The sequence below is a fragment of the Lithobates pipiens genome, unplaced genomic scaffold (genome assembly GCF_037356315.1).
Source record: "Lithobates pipiens isolate NorthernLeopardFrog02 unplaced genomic scaffold, aLitPip1_a1.2 Scaffold_27, whole genome shotgun sequence".
NCBI classification, from domain to species: domain Eukaryota; kingdom Metazoa; phylum Chordata; class Amphibia; order Anura; family Ranidae; genus Lithobates; species Lithobates pipiens.
The window spans coordinates 37,268,351-37,287,062 of record NW_027507788.1 but is presented as its reverse complement, the minus strand read 5'-3'; the positions used below and the strand labels follow the sequence as shown (position 1 = coordinate 37,287,062).

At 40.0% G+C, this 18,712-nt stretch overlaps 1 protein-coding gene across 13 annotated transcripts in view; it reads right to left on the bottom strand.

Moving 5' to 3' along the window:
- The window catches only part of LOC143933776 (matrix-remodeling-associated protein 5-like), a 337,821-nt gene that overhangs the window by 84,692 nt on the left and 234,417 nt on the right, over window positions 1–18,712 (bottom strand). For 8 of the 13 annotated variants that reach the window (XM_077456791.1, XM_077456784.1, XM_077456790.1 and 5 more), the window contains 6 exons: window positions 14,372–14,677; window positions 12,708–13,013; window positions 8,885–9,190; window positions 6,115–6,420; window positions 2,290–2,595; window positions 625–930 (listed from right to left, as the gene is read on the bottom strand). In XM_077456791.1, coding sequence (XP_077312917.1) covers window positions 625–930; window positions 2,290–2,595; window positions 6,115–6,420; window positions 8,885–9,190; window positions 12,708–13,013; window positions 14,372–14,677 — 1,836 coding nt within the window. The remainder of the gene's footprint in view (window positions 1–624; window positions 931–2,289; window positions 2,596–6,114; window positions 6,421–8,884; window positions 9,191–12,707; window positions 13,014–14,371; window positions 14,678–18,712) is intronic. The other 5 variants (XM_077456787.1, XM_077456788.1, XM_077456786.1 and 2 more) reach the window with 5 other exon arrangements.

The following is an 18,712-nucleotide window of genomic DNA, read 5'->3' as shown; positions in this document are numbered from 1 at the left end:
CAGCATGTGCCAACGTCATTGGCACATGCGCACTGAAGCAATGGCACGTCTGTGCCTTTGCTTCAGCTAGTATGCCGCTACCGGCGGCTCCCATATGCATGCACAGGTAGTGACATAATCGCGGCTCCGGCCAATCCCAGCCCACGATACCCGGAAGTAACTCCGGGAGTGATGTCACCAGCCGAAGTGGTGTACGAGGACCACTGCGGGGGCTTCCATCTAAGGTAAGTAATTCATAATGAGCTAGTATGCTATGCATACTAGCTCATTATGCCTTTGTCTTGCGTGTTTTTTTTTTTTGTGGGTTTACAAACAATTTAAGATGAAGCAAAAACTGTGAAATTGCTGATATGTTTATTGTATTAAGTTGATGTTCTGTGATTTAATGCCCTGTTTAATGACATCTTAATCTAATTTACTGGCCAAATACAAAATATTTATTATATTTATTTAAAAACTCAAAGGATAATAATAGCAGCACATTATCAAATATTCTTCACTAGCTGTGTACCAGTTCAGTAATAAACCTAAAAACAAAAACTCTGGAATAATACAGAATCTGCCAACCTTTCCACTAAACATGAGTTATAGCAATGATAACTTAGATAGGAAGTTATTACTTACTATAGACTCTGAGCCCATAAAAAGACCTCTTTATGAGTGTAGTATTTGGATATTGCGCAGTCATGGTATAATTCCCGTCATCTGCAGAAGTCAGACGGTCCAGTCTCAGAGTTCCATTGATATACAGGGCACATCTTCCTGCATACTGACCAACACACACAGGATCCCCACCAGGAAAACGCTGTGCAATTATAGCATCTTTAAAAACCCATTGTATTACTGGATTGTCTTCAACTGGTATAGATTCATAAAAATAAACAGATCCTCCATGGATTCCATTTTCAACCTGGTAAACAAATGCAGCACCTGCAGGAAAATATTTAAATGTCCAGTAAATGTAATGTACAATGTGCCTTAACCACTTCCCGACTGGCGCACGCCGATGTATGTCAGCAGAATGGCACGGGCAGGCATATTGTTGTACAGGTACGTTCATTTCTATATGCCGCCCTGCCATCGTGTGTGCGCCGTTGGCCACACGCTCAAGTGCCGGTCGGGACCCCCGTGAGTCTGGTAGCGGGACCCGCAGACTCGATCGCCGCGGGGATACCCGCGATCGGCTCACGGGGAGGCTGAACGGAGAGATGCCGTTGTAAACATCATCTCCCCGTTCTGCCTAGCAACAAGTGACACTGATCTCTGCTCCATGTGATTGGAGCAGAGATCAGTGTTCACTAACACAAAGCCCAGTCCCCCACAGTCAGTAACACGCCCCTAGGAACACTTAACCCCTACACTGCCACCCCCCGGTTAAACCCTTCACTGCCAGTGTCATTTACACAGGAATCAGTGCATTTGTATAGCATTGATTGCTGTATAAATGACAATGGTCCCAAAACTGTGTCAACAATGTCCGATGTTTCCGCTATAATGTCTCAGTCACAATTAAAATCGCTGAACGCCGCCATTACTAGTAAAAAAAATAATTAATAAAAATGCCATAAAACTATCCCCTATTTTTTAAACACTATAACTTTTGCGCAAACCAATCAATAATCGCTTATTGTGATTTTTTTACCAAAAATATGTAGAAGAATACGTATCGGCCTAAACTGAGGGAAATAAAATATTTTTATATTTTTTGGGGGGATATTTATTATAACAAAAAGTAAAAAATAATGCATTTTTTTTCAAAATTGTCGCTCTATTTTTGTTTATAGAGCAAAAAATAAAAAATGCAGGGGTGATTAAATACCACCAAAAGACAGCTCTATTTGTGGGGAAAAAGGACATCAGTTTTGTTTGGCAGCCACGACGCATATCCGTGCAATTGTCAGTTAAAGCGACGCAGTGCCGAATCGCAAAAAGTCTTAAGCCAGCAAAATGGTTCGGTCTGAAAGTGGTTAAAGTGATTGTAAATGATCACCTTGTAATACAACCCACTTAGTTTAAAAAATAAATGAAAGGCAAAACATTTGTGTAGAGATATAAAAAATGTATATAAATACTTTTTTTGCCTTTTTTTTTTTTTTAAAGTCTGGTGTTTTGATTTATTTGTAGGTTGGTGGGGTTAGGAGTGAGTGGCCACGGCAGCGGTAAGTCTGCAATACACCAGTTCTGTAATAAACCTAAAAGCAAAAACTCTGGAATAATACAGTATCTGTCAAACTTTCCACTAAACATGAGTTATAGCAATGATAACTTAGATAGGAAGCTATTACTTACTATAGACTCTGAGCCCATACAAAGACCTCTTTATAAGTGTAGTATTTGGATATTGCGCAGTCATGGTATAATTCCCGTCATCTGCAGAAGTCAGACGGTCCAGTCTCAGAGTTCCATTCACATACAGGGCACATCTTCCTGCATACTGACCAACACACACAGGAGTCCCACCAGGAAAACGCTGTGCAATTATATCATCTTTAAAAGCCCATTGTATTGCTGGATTGTCTTCAACTGGTATAGATTCATAAAAATAAACAGATCCTCCATGGATTCCATTTTCAACCTGGTAAGCAAATAGAGCACCTGCAGGAAAATATTTAAATGGGCAGTAAATATAATGTACAATGTGCCTTAAAGTGATTGTAAATGATCACCTTGTAATACAACCCATTCAGTTTAAAAAAGAAATGAAAGGCAAAACATTTGTGTAGAGATATAAAATATATATATATAAATACCTTTTTTTCCCCTTTTTTTTAGAAGTGATCACATTCCCTCTGTTCTCAGTTGCATAAGAGCTGGGGGAGCAACAGTACTCTGGTCTTCCCAGTGAATGGCTGTGCAGGGGGGAGTGGGAGGTGTCAGGACAAATCTGATCATTGCAGGAGAGCAGGCACAGCTAGAGAACTGACCACAGTGTGCTCTCCTGTTTAGTGTGGTCAGTTTTTTTTTAATAGGCAAGCAGAGGGACTGGCAAGAACACCAGGGATTCCCCACAAAGGAAACAATACAAAGGGGACACGATACTTTTCCATACAAGTACGTGGTACAGGAGACAGGAATATGAAATGCTGGGTTTATATACTCTTAAAATAAATACAATTCTTATTATTTATAACATTGCGTAAAGTTTTGTGCAATTTTTAGGAGAATAAAAGTACTTCAGAAAGTAAAATTACATAAGAGTTTAGATCAGGGATGCTCAACCTCTTGAAGAGCACAGACCAATTAACCCTGCTTGTATGGATCATATACTAGCATATTATGAGAGAAATACCTTAAAATGAACCCCGGTATGCCATTCCTTTAGAGCGCATGTGCCAGTGATGTCACCGGCTGCTGCTCAATGGAATATCTCCTAAATGGTGCACGTTTAGGATATATTCATTTTACCTACAGGTACATTTTATTATAAGCTTACCTACAGGTAAAAATGTCTGAAACTTTACTACCAGGTTTGCCACTTCAGTCCCGGAAGGATTTGCCCCCTTCCTGACCAGAACACTTTTTTGCGACACGGCACTGTGTCACTTTAAATGACAATTGCACAGTCGTCCGACATTGCAACCAAACAAAATTTTTTTCTCACAAATAGAGCTTTCTTTTGGTGGTATTTGATTACCTCTGTGTTTTTTTTATTTTTTGCTCTATAAACAAAAAAGAGCGACAATTTTGAAAAAAAAGCAATATTTTTTACTTTTTGCTATACTAAATTTCCCCCAAAAATATATAAAAAATCGAAATTACTTTCTCAGTTTAGTCCTATGTGTATTCTTCTACATATTTTTGATAAAAAAAATTGCAATAAGAGTATATTGATTGGTTTGCGTCTACAAAATAAGGGATAGATTTATGGCATTTTTATTATTCGTTTTTTTTTTTTCATTAGTAATAACGGCGATCTGTGATTTTCATCATGACTGCAACATTATGACGGACACATCGGACACTTTTGACACTATTTTGGAACCATTGTCATTTATGCAGCGATCAGTGCTATAAAAATGCACTGGTTACTGTGTAAATGACACTGGCAGGGAAGGGGTTAAACATCAGGGGGTGATCAAGAGGTTAACTGTGTCCTAGGGAGTGAGTCTAACTGTAGGGGGGGTGGGCTACCTAGGACATGACAGTGATCACTGCTCCCAATGACAGGGAGCAGTAGATCTCTATCATGTTGCTAGGCAGAACAGGGAAATGCCTTGTTTACATAGGCATCTCCCCGTTCTGCCGATCCGTGACACGATCGTGGGGTTACGGCACATACTGAGTCCGCAGGACCTACAGGCACAGTCACTGAGTACGCAGGGGGCAAGCCCACAATGCCACGAGTTGAAGGGGACATACCTGTACGCCCATTTGCCCAGCCGTGCCATTGTGCCGACGTATATCATCTTTTGCTGGTTGGCATGCAGTTAAGTGATTTGTTAACCAGTCATGGGCCACAATGAAATTAAGTAATTCTGAATTTTTTTTGAACAGCATAATGAAGATTTTAAACAACAATCAGGATCATCATTTTCGGTGTGACCAATCCCTGTTTGATGTTTACCCATTTTTTTAATCACAATCACAAAATTAAAGCGTAGATCACACTAGTGTAAACATTGACTTTTTGTACTTTTTACAAGGAAAAGCGAAATCAGGTTAACTTCTGAATAGAAACCAATCAGCTTCCAGGTTTTATTGCCAGGTCTTAATTGAACAAGTACACAGTAATCAATGCATTTTTATAGCACTGATCACTGTATAAATGCCATTGGTCCCAAAAATGTGTCATGATATGTCCTCCATAATGTTGCAGTCCCGATAAAAATTGCAGATCACCATAAAAAAAAAAAAATAATAATAAAAATGCCATAAATGTATCTCCTATTTTGTAGACACTATAACTTTTGCTCAAACCAATCAATATATATGCTTTTTGAGATGTTTATTACCAAAAATATGTAGAAGAATACATATCGGCCTAAACTAAGAAAAAAATTATCTTTAAAAAAAAAAAAAATTGGGGCTATTTATTACAGCCCCATAAAGTACAAAATATTGTGCTTTTTTCAAAATTGTGGCTCCTTTTTTGTTTATAGCGCAAGAAATAAAAACCGCAGAGATGATCAAATAGCACCAAAAGAAAGCTCTATATGTGGGAAAAAAAGGACGTCAATTTTGTTTGGGTGCATGACTGCACAATTGTCAGTTAAAGCAACGCAGTGCCATATCATATCCAGGGCTGAAGTGGTTAAAGAGGGTGAATCTCTCTAACGGGCACAGTCAACAACAAAAACCTGACAGGAGGTTCTAATTACTCTCCACTCACTCCAAAACAAAAAACAAAAAGTATTGTTTCTAGCTATAATTTAAAGTGCTTGTAAACCCTTTAGAGACAGTTTTTTCTACAGGTAAGCCTATAATAAGGCTTATCTGTAGCTACCCCGGATATCTCCTAAACCTGACCAGTTTAGGAGATATCCCCTGCATCAGCATGTGCCAACGTCATTGGCACATGCGCACTGAAGCAATGGCACGTCTGTGCCTTTGCTTCAGCTAGTATGCCGCTACCGGCGGCTCCCATATGCATGCACAGGTAGTGACATCATCGCGGCTCCGGCCAATCCCAGCCCACGATACCCGGAAGTAACTCCGGGAGTGATGTCACCAGCCGAAGTGGTGTACGAGGACCACTGCGGGGGCTTCCATCTAAGGTAAGTAATTCATAATGAGCTAGTATGCTATGCATGCTAGCTCATTATGCCTTTTTCTTGCATGTTTTTTTTTTTGTGGGTTTACAAACAATTTAAGATGAAGCAAAGACTGTGAAATTGCTGATATGTTTATTGTATTAAGTTGATGTTCTGTGATTTAATGCCCCTGTTTAATGACATCTTAATCGAATTTACTGGCCAAATACAAAATATTTATTATATTTATTTAAAAACTCAAAGGATAATAATAGCAGCACATTATCAAATATTCTTCACTAGATGTGCACCAGTTCAGTAATAAACCTAAAAACAAAAACTCTGGAATAATACAGAATCTGTCAACCTTTCCACTAAACATGAGTTATAGCAATGATAACTTAGACGGGAAGTTATTACTTACTATAGACTCTGAGCCCATAAGAGGACCTCTTTATGAGTGTAGTATTTGGATATTGCGCAGTCATGGTATAATTCCCGTCATCTGCAGAAGTCAGATGGTCCAGTCTCAGAGTTCCATTGATATACAGGGCACATCTTCCTGCATACTGACCAACACACACAGGATCCCCACCAGGAAAACGCTGTGCAATTATAGCATCTTTAAAAACCCATTGTATTACTGGATTGTCTTCAACTGGTATAGAGTCATAAAAATAAACAGATCCTCCATGGATTCCATTTTCAACCTTGTAAACAAATGCAGCACCTGCAGGAAAATATTTAAATGTCCAGTAAATGTAATGTACAATGTGCCTTAACCACTTCCCGACTGGCGCACGCCGATGTACGTCAGCAGAATGGCACGGGCAGGCATATTGTTGTACAGGTACGTTCATTTCTATATGCCGCCCTGCTATCGCGTGCGCGCCGTTGGCCACACGCTCAAGTGCCGGTCGGGACCCCCGTGAGTCTGGTAGCGGGACCCGCAGACTCGATCGTCTCACGGGGAGGCTGAACGGAGAGAGATGCAGTTGTAAACATCATCTCCCCGTTCTGCCTAGCAACAAGTGACACTGATCTCTGCTCCATGTGATTGGAGCAGAGATCAGTGTTCACTAACACAAAGCCCAGCCCCCCACAGTCAGTAACACGCCCCTAGAAACACTTAACCCCTACACTGCCACCCCCCGGTTAAACCCTTTACTGCCAGTGTCATTTACACAGGAATCAGTGCATTTGTATAGCATTGATTGCTGTATAAATGACAATGGTCCCAAAACTGTGTCAACAATGTCCGATGTGTCCGCAATAATGTCTCAGTCACAATTAAAATCGCTGAACGCCGCCATTACTAGTAAAAAAAAAAAATTTATAAAAATGCCATAAAACTATCCCCTATTTTGTAAACACTATAACTTTTGTGCAAACCAATCAATAATCGCTTATTGCAATTTTTTTACCAAAAATATGTAGAAGAATACGTATCGGCCTAAACTGAGGGAAATAAAATATGTTTATATATTTTTTTGGGGATATTTATTATAACAAAAAGTAAAAAATAATGCATTTTTTTTTCAAAATTGTCGCTCTATTTTTGTTTATAAACCCTTTACAGACAGTTTTTTCTACAGGTAAGCCTATAATAAGGCTTACCTGTAGCTACCCCGGATATCTCCTAAACCTGCCCAGTTCATGTGCCGACGTCATTGGTACATGCGCACTGAAGCAAGTCCGTGCCTTTGCATCAGCTAGTGTGCCGTTACTGGCGGCTCCCGCATGCATGCGCGGGTAGTGACGTCATCACGGCTCCGGCCAATCCCAGCCCACGATACCCGGAAGTAACTCCGGGAGTGATGGCACCAGTCAAAGTGGTATACGAGGACCACTGGGGGGGCTTCCATCTAAGGTAAGTAATTTATAATTGGCTAGTATGCTATGCATACTAGCTCATTATGCCTTTGTCTTGCATGTTTTTATTTTTGTGGGTTTACAAACAATTTAAGATGAAGCAAAAACTGTGAAACTGCTGATATGTTTATTGTATTAAGTTGATGTTCTGTGATTTAATACCCCTGTTTAATGACATCTTAAAGCGGAGGTCCACCATATAGTGGAGCTTCTGCTCATTGGAACCCTCCCCCCCTCCGGCGCCACAATTGGCACCTTTCAGGGGGGGGGGAGGGTGCAGGTACCTGTACAGTACAGGTATCTGCCCCCACTTCCGGCGTAGATTCTGCAGAAGGTACACCCCTTTCCGCAGAATCTACGCCCCTTTCCAAAGGTCCCCCGCTGTCTGCTAGGAAACACACGGATCCCAGAGACAGCAGGGACCATCCTTATTGCGCAGCGCGACTCGGGCATGCGCAGTAGGGAACCGGGAAATGAAGCCGCAAGGCTCCACTTCCTGATTCCCATACCCAAGATGGCGGCGGCAGCACCCGAGAGACGATCGAGAGATCGGCTTCGGGTGCCGACATCGCGAGCGCGCTGGGCGGGTAAGTGTCATTATTTTAAAAGTCAGCAGCTGCAGTATTTGTAGCTGCTGGCTTTAAAAAAAACAAAAAACGGCGGACTCCCGTTTTAATCTAATTTACTGACCAAATGTGAAATATTTTTTATATTTATTTAAAAAATCAAAGGATAATAATAGCAGCATATTATCAAATTTTCTTCACTAACTGAGTATCAGTTAAAATGTAATAAACCTATCCTCCATCTGTATCAGTGTGGAAGGGCATACCCATAATAGGGCTGCACCCTTATTCAAGGCTACATACATTAGCAGGGGCATAACACAAAAATTTGATAAGGTGTGGGGCAGTTGGATAAATAGTGAAACTACGGTGGTGGATTGAGTGATACATAATAGCATGCACCTGCGGTGGGCTTTTTAACGTGTAGGTAACTATCTGACATACTTAAATCTACCATTGACTGTTATTGAGAAAAGGTGGCCTTATTATTATTATGTTCATTTTTTCACTGAGCAAGGGTCTGGAAGGAGGAGGAAGAGTCAATGCTGAAGAGATGTACATAGTTTCTTTTTGTGTGGCCCATTGGGTCTGGTATGTACCTGTTATGTTAAAAAAGTAATTAATAAAACTTAAAAAAAATAAAATAAAATGTAATAAACCTAAAAACAAAAAGTCTGGAATAATACAGTATCTGTCAACCATTCCACTAATCATGAGTTATAGCAATGATAACTTAGACAGGAATTTATTACTTACTATAGACTCTGAGCCCATACAAAGACCTCTTTATAAGTGTAGTGTTTGGATATTGCGCAGACATGGTATAATTCCCCTCATCTGCAGAAGTCAGACGGTCCAGTCTCAGAGTTCCATTCACATACAGGGCACATCTTCCTGCATACTGACCAACACACACAGGAGTCCCACCAGGAAAACGCTGTGCAATTATATCATCTTTAAAAACCCATTGTATTGCTGGATTGTCTTCAACTGGTATAGATTCATAAAAATAAACAGATCCTCCATGGATTCCATTTTCAACCTGGTAAGCAAATACAGCACCTGCAGGAAAATATTTAAATGGGCAGTAAATATAATGTACAATGTGCCTTAAAGTGATTGTAAATGATCACCTTGTAATACAACCCATTCAGTTTAAAAAAAGAAATGAAAGGCAAAACATTTGTGTAGAGATATAAAAAATTATATAAATACCTTTTTTTCCCTTTTTTTTTAGAAGTGATCACATTCCCTCTGTTCTCAGTTGCATAAGAGCTGGGGGAGCAACAATACTCTGGTCTTCCCAGTGAATGGCTGTGCAGGGGGGAGTGGGAGGTGTCAGGACAAATCTGATCATTGCAGGAGAGCAGGCACAGCTAGAGAACTGACCACAGTGTGCTCTCCTGTTTAGTGTGGTCAGTTTTTTTAATAGGAAAGCAAAGGGACTGGCAAGAACACCAGGGATTCCCCACAAAGGAAACAATACAAAGGGAACACGATACTTTTCCATACAAGTACATGGTACAGGAGACAGGAATATGAAATGCTGGGTTTATATACTCTTAAAATAAATACAATTCTTATTATTTATAACATTGCGTAAAGTTTTGTGCAATTTTTAGGAGAATAAAAGTACTTCAGAAAGTAAAATTACATAAGAGTTTAGATCAGGGATGCTCAACCTCTTGAAGAGCACAGACCAATTAACCCTGCTTGTATGGATCATATACTAGCATATTATGAGAGAAATACCTTAAAATGAACCCCGGTGTGCCGTTCCTTTAGAGCGCATGTGCCAGTGATGTCACCGGCTGCTGCTCAATCGAATATCTCCTAAATGGTGCACGTTTAGGATATATTCATTTTACCTACAGGTACATTTTATTATAAGCTTACCTACAGGTAAAAATGACTGAAACTTTACTACCAGGTTAACCACTTCAGTCCCGGAAGGATTTGCCCCCTTCCTGACCAGAGCACTTTTTTGCGACACGGCACTGTGTCACTTTAAATGACAATTGCACAGTCGTCCGACATTGCAACCAAACAAAAAATTTTTCTCACAATTAGAGCTTTCTTTTGGTGGTATTTGATTACCTCTGTGTTTTTTTTTATTTTTTGCGCTATAAACAAAAAAGAGTGACAATTTTGAAAAAAAAGCAATATTTTTTACTTTTTGCTATACTAAATTTCCCCCAAAAATATATAAAAAAATCGAAATTACTTTCTCAGTTTAGTCCGATGTGTATTCTTCTACATATTTTTGATTAAAAAAATCGCAATAAGAGTATATTGATTGGTTTGCGTCTACAAAATAAGGGATAGATTTATGGCATTTTTATTATTTGTTTTTTTTTTTCATTAGTAATAACGGCGATCTGTGATTTTCATCATGACTGCAACATTATGACGGACACATCGGACACTTTTGACACTATTTTGGGACCGTTGTTATTTATGCAGTGATCAGTGCTATAAAAATGCACTGGTTACTGTGTAAATGACACTGGCAGGGAAGGGGTTAAACATCAGGGGGCGATCAAGAGGTTAACTGTGTCCTAGGGAGTGAGTCTAACTGTAGGGGGGTGGGCTACCTAGGACATGACAGTGATCACTGCTCCCAATGACAGGGAGCAGTAGATCTCTATCATGTTGCTAGGCAGAACAGGGAAATGCCTTGTTTACATAGGCATCTCCCCGTTCTGCCGATCCGTGACACGATCGTGGGGTTACGGCAGATATTGAGTCCGCAGGACCTACATGCACAGTCACTGAGTACGCAGGGGGCAAGCCCACAACGCCACAATTTGAAGGGGACATATCTGTACGCCCATTTGCCCAGGCGTGCCATTGTGCTGACGTATATCATCATGTGCTGGTCGGCATGTGGTTAAGTGATTTGTTAACCAGTCATGGGCCACAATGAAATTAAGTAATTCTGAATTTTTTTTTGAACAGCATAATGAAGATTTTAAACAACAATCAGGATCATCATTTTCGGTGGGACCAATCCCTGTTTGATGTTTACCCATTTTTTTAATCACAATCACAAAATTAAAGCATGGATCACACTAGTGTAAACATTGACTTTTTGTACTTTTTACAAGGAAAAGCAAAATCAGGCTAACTTCTGAATAGAAACCAATCAGCTTCCAGGTTTTATTGCCAAGGCTTAATCGATAAGTACACAGTAATCAATGCATTTTTATAGCACTGATCACTGTATCAATGCCATTGGTCCCAAAAATGTGTCATGATATGTCCTCCATAATGTCGAAGGTCCCGATAAAAATCGCAGATCGCCATAAAAAATAATAATAATAAAAATGCCATAAATGTATCCCCTATTTTGTAGACACTATAACTTTTGCTCAAACCAATCATTATATATGCTTTTTGCGATGTTTATTACCAAAAATATGTAGAAGAATACATATCGGCCTAAACTAAGAAAAAAATTATCTTTAAAAAAAAAAAAATTGGGGCTATTTATTAGCCCCATAAAGTACAAAATATTGTGCTTTTTTCAAAATTGTTGCTCTTTTTTTGTTTATAGCGCAAGAAATAAAAACCGCAGAGATGATCAAATAGCACCAAAAGAAAGCTCTATTTGTGGGAAAAAAAGGACGTCAATTTTGTTTGGGTGCAACGTTGCATGACCGCACAATTGTCAGTTAAAGCAACGCAGTGCCGTATCGTATCTAGGGCTGAAGTGGTTAAAGAGGGTGAATCTCTCTAACGGGCACAGTCAACAACAAAAACCTGACAGGAGGTTCTAATTACTCTTCACTCACTCCAAAACAAAAAACAAAAAGTATTGTTTCTAGCTATAATTTAAAGTGCTTGTAATCCCTTTAGAGACAGTTTTTTTCTACAGGTAAGCCTATAATAAGGCTTACCTATAGCTACCCCAGATATCTCCTAAACCTGACCAGTTTAGGAGATATCCCCTGCATCAGCATGTGCCAACGTCATTGGCACATGCGCACTGAAGCAATGGCACGTCTGTGCCTTTGCTTCAGCTAGTATGCCGCTACCGGCGGCTCCCATATGCATGCACAGGTAGTGACATAATCGCGGCTCCGGCCAATCCCAGCCCACGATACCCGGAAGTAACTCCGGGAGTGATGTCACCAGCCGAAGTGGTGTACGAGGACCACTGCGGGGGCTTCCATCTAAGGTAAGTAATTCATAATGAGCTAGTATGCTATGCATACTAGCTCATTATGCCTTTGTCTTGCGTGTTTTTTTTTTTGTGGGTTTACAAACAATTTAAGATGAAGCAAAAACTGTGAAATTGCTGATATGTTTATTGTATTAAGTTGATGTTCTGTGATTTAATGCCCTGTTTAATGACATCTTAATCTAATTTACTGGCCAAATACAAAATATTTATTATATTTATTTAAAAACTCAAAGGATAATAATAGCAGCACATTATCAAATATTCTTCACTAGCTGTGTACCAGTTCTGTAATAAACCTAAAAACAAAAACTCTGGAATAATACAGAATCTGTCAACCTTTCCACTAAACATGAGTTATAGCAATGATAACTTAGATAGGAAGTTATTACTTACTATAGACTCTGAGCCCATAAAAAGACCTCTTTATGAGTGTAGTATTTGGATATTGCGCAGTCATGGTATAATTCCCGTCATCTGCAGAAGTCAGACGGTCCAGTCTCAGAGTTCCATTGATATACAGGGCACATCTTCCTGCATACTGACCAACACACATAGGAGTCCCACCAGGAAAACGCTGTGCAATTATAGCATCTTTAAAAACCCATTGTATTACTGGATTGTCTTCAACTGGTATAGATTCATAAAAATAAACAGATCCTCCATGGATTCCATTTTCAACCTGGTAAACAAATGCAGCACCTGCAGGAAAATATTTAAATGTCCAGTAAATGTAATGTACAATGTGCCTTAACCACTTCCCGACTGGCGCACGCCGATGTATGTCAGCAGAATGGCACGGGCAGGCATATTGTTGTACAGGTACGTTCATTTCTATATGCCGCCCTGCCATCGCGTGTGCGCCGTTGGCCACACGCTCAAGTGCCGGTCGGGACCCCCGTGAGTCTGGTAGCGGGACCCGCAGACTCGATCGCCGCGGGGATACCCGCGATCGGCTCACGGGGAGGCTGAACGGAGAGATGCCGTTGTAAACATCATCTCCCCGTTCTGCCTAGCAACAAGTGACACTGATCTCTGCTCCATGTGATTGGAGCAGAGATCAGTGTTCACTAACACAAAGCCCAGTCCCCCACAGTCAGTAACACGCCCCTAGGAACACTTAACCCCTACACTGCCACCCCCCGGTTAAACCCTTCACTGCCAGTGTCATTTACACAGGAATCAGTGCATTTGTATAGCATTGATTGCTGTATAAATGACAATGGTCCCAAAACTGTGTCAACAATGTCCGATGTTTCCGCTATAATGTCTCAGTCACAATTAAAATCGCTGAACGCCGCCATTACTAGTAAAAAAAATAATTAATAAAAATGCCATAAAACTATCCCCTATTTTTTAAACACTATAACTTTTGCGCAAACCAATCAATAATCGCTTATTGTGATTTTTTTACCAAAAATATGTAGAAGAATACGTATCGGCCTAAACTGAGGGAAATAAAATATTTTTATATTTTTTGGGGGGATATTTATTATAACAAAAAGTAAAAAATAATGCATTTTTTTTCAAAATTGTCGCTCTATTTTTGTTTATAGAGCAAAAAATAAAAAATGCAGGGGTGATTAAATACCACCAAAAGACAGCTCTATTTGTGGGGAAAAAGGACATCAGTTTTGTTTGGCAGCCACAACGCATATCCGTGCAATTGTCAGTTAAAGCGACGCAGTGCCGAATCGCAAAAAGTCTTAAGCCAGCAAAATGGTTCGGTCTGAAAGTGGTTAAAGTGATTGTAAATGATCACCTTGTAATACAACCCACTTAGTTTAAAAAATAAATGAAAGGCAAAACATTTGTGTAGAGATATAAAAAATGTATATAAATACTTTTTTTGCCTTTTTTTTTTTTTAAAGTCTGGTGTTTTGATTTATTTGTAGGTTGGTGGGGTTAGGAGTGAGTGGCCACGGCAGCGGTAAGTCTGCAATACACCAGTTCTGTAATAAACCTAAAAGCAAAAACTCTGGAATAATACAGTATCTGTCAAACTTTCCACTAAACATGAGTTATAGCAATGATAACTTAGATAGGAAGCTATTACTTACTATAGACTCTGAGCCCATACAAAGACCTCTTTATGAGTGTAGTATTTGGATATTGCGCAGTCATGGTATAATTCCCGTCATCTGCAGAAGTCAGACGGTCCAGTCTCAGAGTTCCATTCACATACAGGGCACATCTTCCTGCATACTGACCAACACACACAGGAGTCCCACCAGGAAAACGCTGTGCAATTATATCATCTTTAAAAATCCATTGTATTGCTGGATTGGCTTCAACTGGTATAGATTCATAAAAATAAACAGATCCTCCATGGATTCCATTTTCAACCTGGTAAGCAAATACAGCACCTGCAGGAAAATATTTTTATGTCCAGTAAATGTAATGTACAATGTGCCTTAAAGGGATTGTAAATGATCACCTTGTAATACAACTCACTTAGCTTAAAAAATAAATGAAAGGCAAAACATTTGTGTAGAGATATAAAAAATGTATATAAATACAACTTTTTCCCTTTTTCAGAAGTGATCACATTCCCTCTGCATAAGAGCGGGGGGAGCAACAGTACTCTGGTCTTCCCATTGAATGGCTGTGCAAGGGGGGGTCAGTTTTTTTTATAGAAAAGCAGAGGGACTGGCAAGAACACCAGGGATTTCCCACAAAGGAAGCAATACAAAGAGAAGAGGATAAGTTTCCATACAAGTACGTGGTACAGGACACACATCAGGAATATGAATTGCTGGGTTTACATACTCTTAAAATAAATACAATTCTTATTATTAATAACATTGCGTAAACTTTTGTGCAATTTTAAGGAGCATAAAAGTACTTCAGAATGTAAAATGACATAAGAGTTTAGATCAGGGATGCTCAACCTCTTGAAGAGCACAGACCAATTAACCCTGCTTGTATGGATCATATACTAGCACATTATGAGAGAAATACCTTAAAATGAACCCCGGTATGCCGTTCATCTAGAGCGCATGTGCCAGTGATGTCACCGGCTGCTGCTCAATGGAATATTTTACCTACAGGTACATTTTATTATAAGGTTACCTACAGGTGAAAATATCTGAAACTTTACTACCAGGTTAACCACTTCAGCCCCGGATTTACCCCCTTCCTGATCAGAGCACTTTTTGCCATACGGCACTGTGTCACTTTAACTGACACTTGCGCACACGTCCGACATTGCAACCAAACAAAATTCACGTCCTTTTTTCTCACAAATAGAGCTTTCTTTTGGTGGTATTTGATTACCTCTGTGTTTTTTTATTTTTTACGCTATAAACAAAAAAAGAGCGACAATTTTGAAAAAAAGCTATATTTTTTACTTTTTGCTATACTAAATTTCTCCCAAAAATATATTAAAAAAAATTACTTTCTCAGTTTAGGCCGATATGTATTCATCTACATATTTTTTGGTAAAAAAAATCGCAATAAGCGTATATTGATTGGTTTGCGTCTACAAAATAAGGGATAGATTTATGGCATTTTTATTATTCGTTTTTTTTTCATTAGTAATAACGGTGATCTGTGATTTTTATCATGACTGCAACATTATGGCGGACACATCGGACACTTTTGACACTATTTTGGGACCATTGTCATTTATACAGCGGTCAGTGCTATAAAAATGCACTGGTTACTGTGTAAATTACACTGGCAGGGAAGGGGTTAAACACTAGGGGGCGATCAAGGGGTTAACTGTGTCCTAGGGAGTGAGTCTAACTGTGGGTGGGGTGTGCTACCTAGGACATGACAGTGATCACTGCTCCCGTCCCGATGACAGGGAGCAGTAGATCTCTATCATGTTGCTAGGCAGAACAAGGGAAATGCCTTGTTTACATAGGCATCTCCCCGTTCTGCCGCTCCTTGACATGATCGTGGGGTTACGGCGTACATTGAGTCCGCAGGACCCGTGGGCACAGTCACTGAGTACGCGGTGGGCAAGCCCACAACGCCACGATTTAAAGGTGACGTACCTGTGTGCCCATTTGCCCAGGCGTGCCATTGTGCTGACGTATATCATCGTGTGCTGGTCGGCATGTGGTTAAGTGATTTGTTAACCAGTCATGGGCCACAATGAAATTAAGTAATTCTGAATTATTTTTTGAACAGCATAATGAAGATTTTAAACAACAATCAGGATCATCATTTTCGGTGGGACCAATCCCTGTTTGATGTTTACCCATTGTTTTTAAATCACAATCACAAAATGAAAGCATGGATCACACTAGTGTAAACACTGACTTTTTGTACTTTTTACAAGGAAAAGCGAAATCAGGTTAACTTCTGAATAGAAACCAATCAGCTTCCAGGTTTATTGCCAGGTCTTAATCGAACAAGTACACAGTAATCAATGCATTTTTATAGCACTGATCACTGTATAAATGAGATTGGTCCCAAAAATGTGTCAAAAGTGTCTGATATGTCCTCCATAATGTCACAGTCCCGATAAAAATCGCAGATCGCCGCCATTACTAGTAAAAAATAAAAATAATAATAAAAATGCCATAAATGTATCCCCTATTTTGTAGACGCTATAACTTTTGCTCAAACCAATCAATGTATACGCTATGCGATTTTTATTACCAAAAATATGTAGAAGAATACATATCGGCCTAAACTGAGGAAAAAATTTGCTTTAAAAAAATTAATAAATTGGGGCTATTTATTACACCCATCAAGTAGAAAATATTGTGCTTTTTTCAAAATTGTGGCTCTTTTTTTGTTTATAGTGCAAGAAATAAAAAATGCAGAGATGATCAAAGAGCACCAAAAGAAAGCTCTATATGTGGGAAAAAAAGGACGTCAATTTTGTTTGGGTGCAACGTTGCATGACCGCACAATTGTCAGTTAAAGCAACGCAGTGCCGTATCGTATCTAGGGCTGAAGTGGTTAAAGAGGGTGAATCTCTCTAACAGGGGCTCAGTCAACAACAGAGGTTCTAATTACTCTCCACTCACTCCAAAACTAAAAAAAAAAAGTATTGTTTCTAGCTATAATTTAAAGTGCTTGTAAACCCTTTACAGACAGTTTTTTCTACAGGTAAGCCTATAATAAGGCTTACCTGTAGCTACCCCGGATATCTCCTAAACCTGCCCAGTTCAGGAGATATCCCCTGTATCAGCATGTGCCGACGTCATTGGTACATGCGCACTGAAGCAAGTCCGTGCCTTTGCATCAGCTAGTGTGCCGTTACCGGCGGCTCCCGCATGCATGCGCGGGTAGTGACGTCATCGCGGCTCTGGCCAATCCCAGCCCACGATACCAGGAAGTAACTCCGGGAGTGATGTCACCAGCCAAAGTGGTATACGAGGACCACTGGGGGGGCTTCCATCTAAGGTAAGTAATTTATAATTGGCTAGTATGCTATGCATACTAGCTCATTATGCCTTTGTCTTGCATGTTTTTATTTTTGTGGGTTTACAAACAATTTAAGATGAAGCAAAAACTGTGAAACTGCTGATATGTTTATTGTATTAAGTTGATGTTCTGTGATTTAATACCCCTGTTTAATGACATCTTAAAGCGGAGGTCCACCCTATAGTGGAGCTTCCGCTCATTGGAATCCTCCCCCCCTCCGGCGCCACAATTGGCACCTTTCAGGGGGGAGGGGGTGCAGGTACCTGTACAGTACAGGTATCTGCACCCACTTCCGGCGTAGATTCTGCAGAAGCTACGCCCCTTTCCGCAGAATCCCTTTCCAAAGGTCCCCCGCTGCCTGCTGGGAAACACAGAGATCCCAGAGACAGCGGGGACCATCCTTATTGCGCAGCGCGACTCGGGCATGCGCAGTAGGGAACCGGGAAATGAAGCCGCAAGGCTCCACTTCCTGATTCCCATACCGAAGATGGCGGTGGCAGCACCCGAGAGACGATCAAGAGATCGGCTTCGGGTGCCGACATCGCGGGCGCGCTGGACAGGTAAGTGTCATTATTTTAAAAGTCAGCAGCTGCAGTATTTGTAGCTGCTGGCTTTTAAAAAAAAAAAACGCCGGACTCCCGCTTTAATCTAATTTACTGACCAAATGTGAAATATTTTTTATATTTATTTAAAAAATCAAAGGATAATAATAGCAGCATATTATCAAATATCCTTCACTAACTGAGTATCAGTTAAAATGTAATAAACCTATCCTCCATCTGTATCAGCGTGGAAGGGCATACCCATAATAGGGCTGCACCCTTATTCAAGGCTACATACATTAGCAGGGGCATACCACAAAAATTTGATAAGATGTGGGGCAGTTGGATAAATAGTGAAACTACGGTGGTGGATTGAGTGATACATAATAGCATGCACCTGCATACTTAAATCTACCATTGACTGTTATTGAGAAAAGGCGGCCTTATTATTATTATGTTGATTTTTTCACTGAG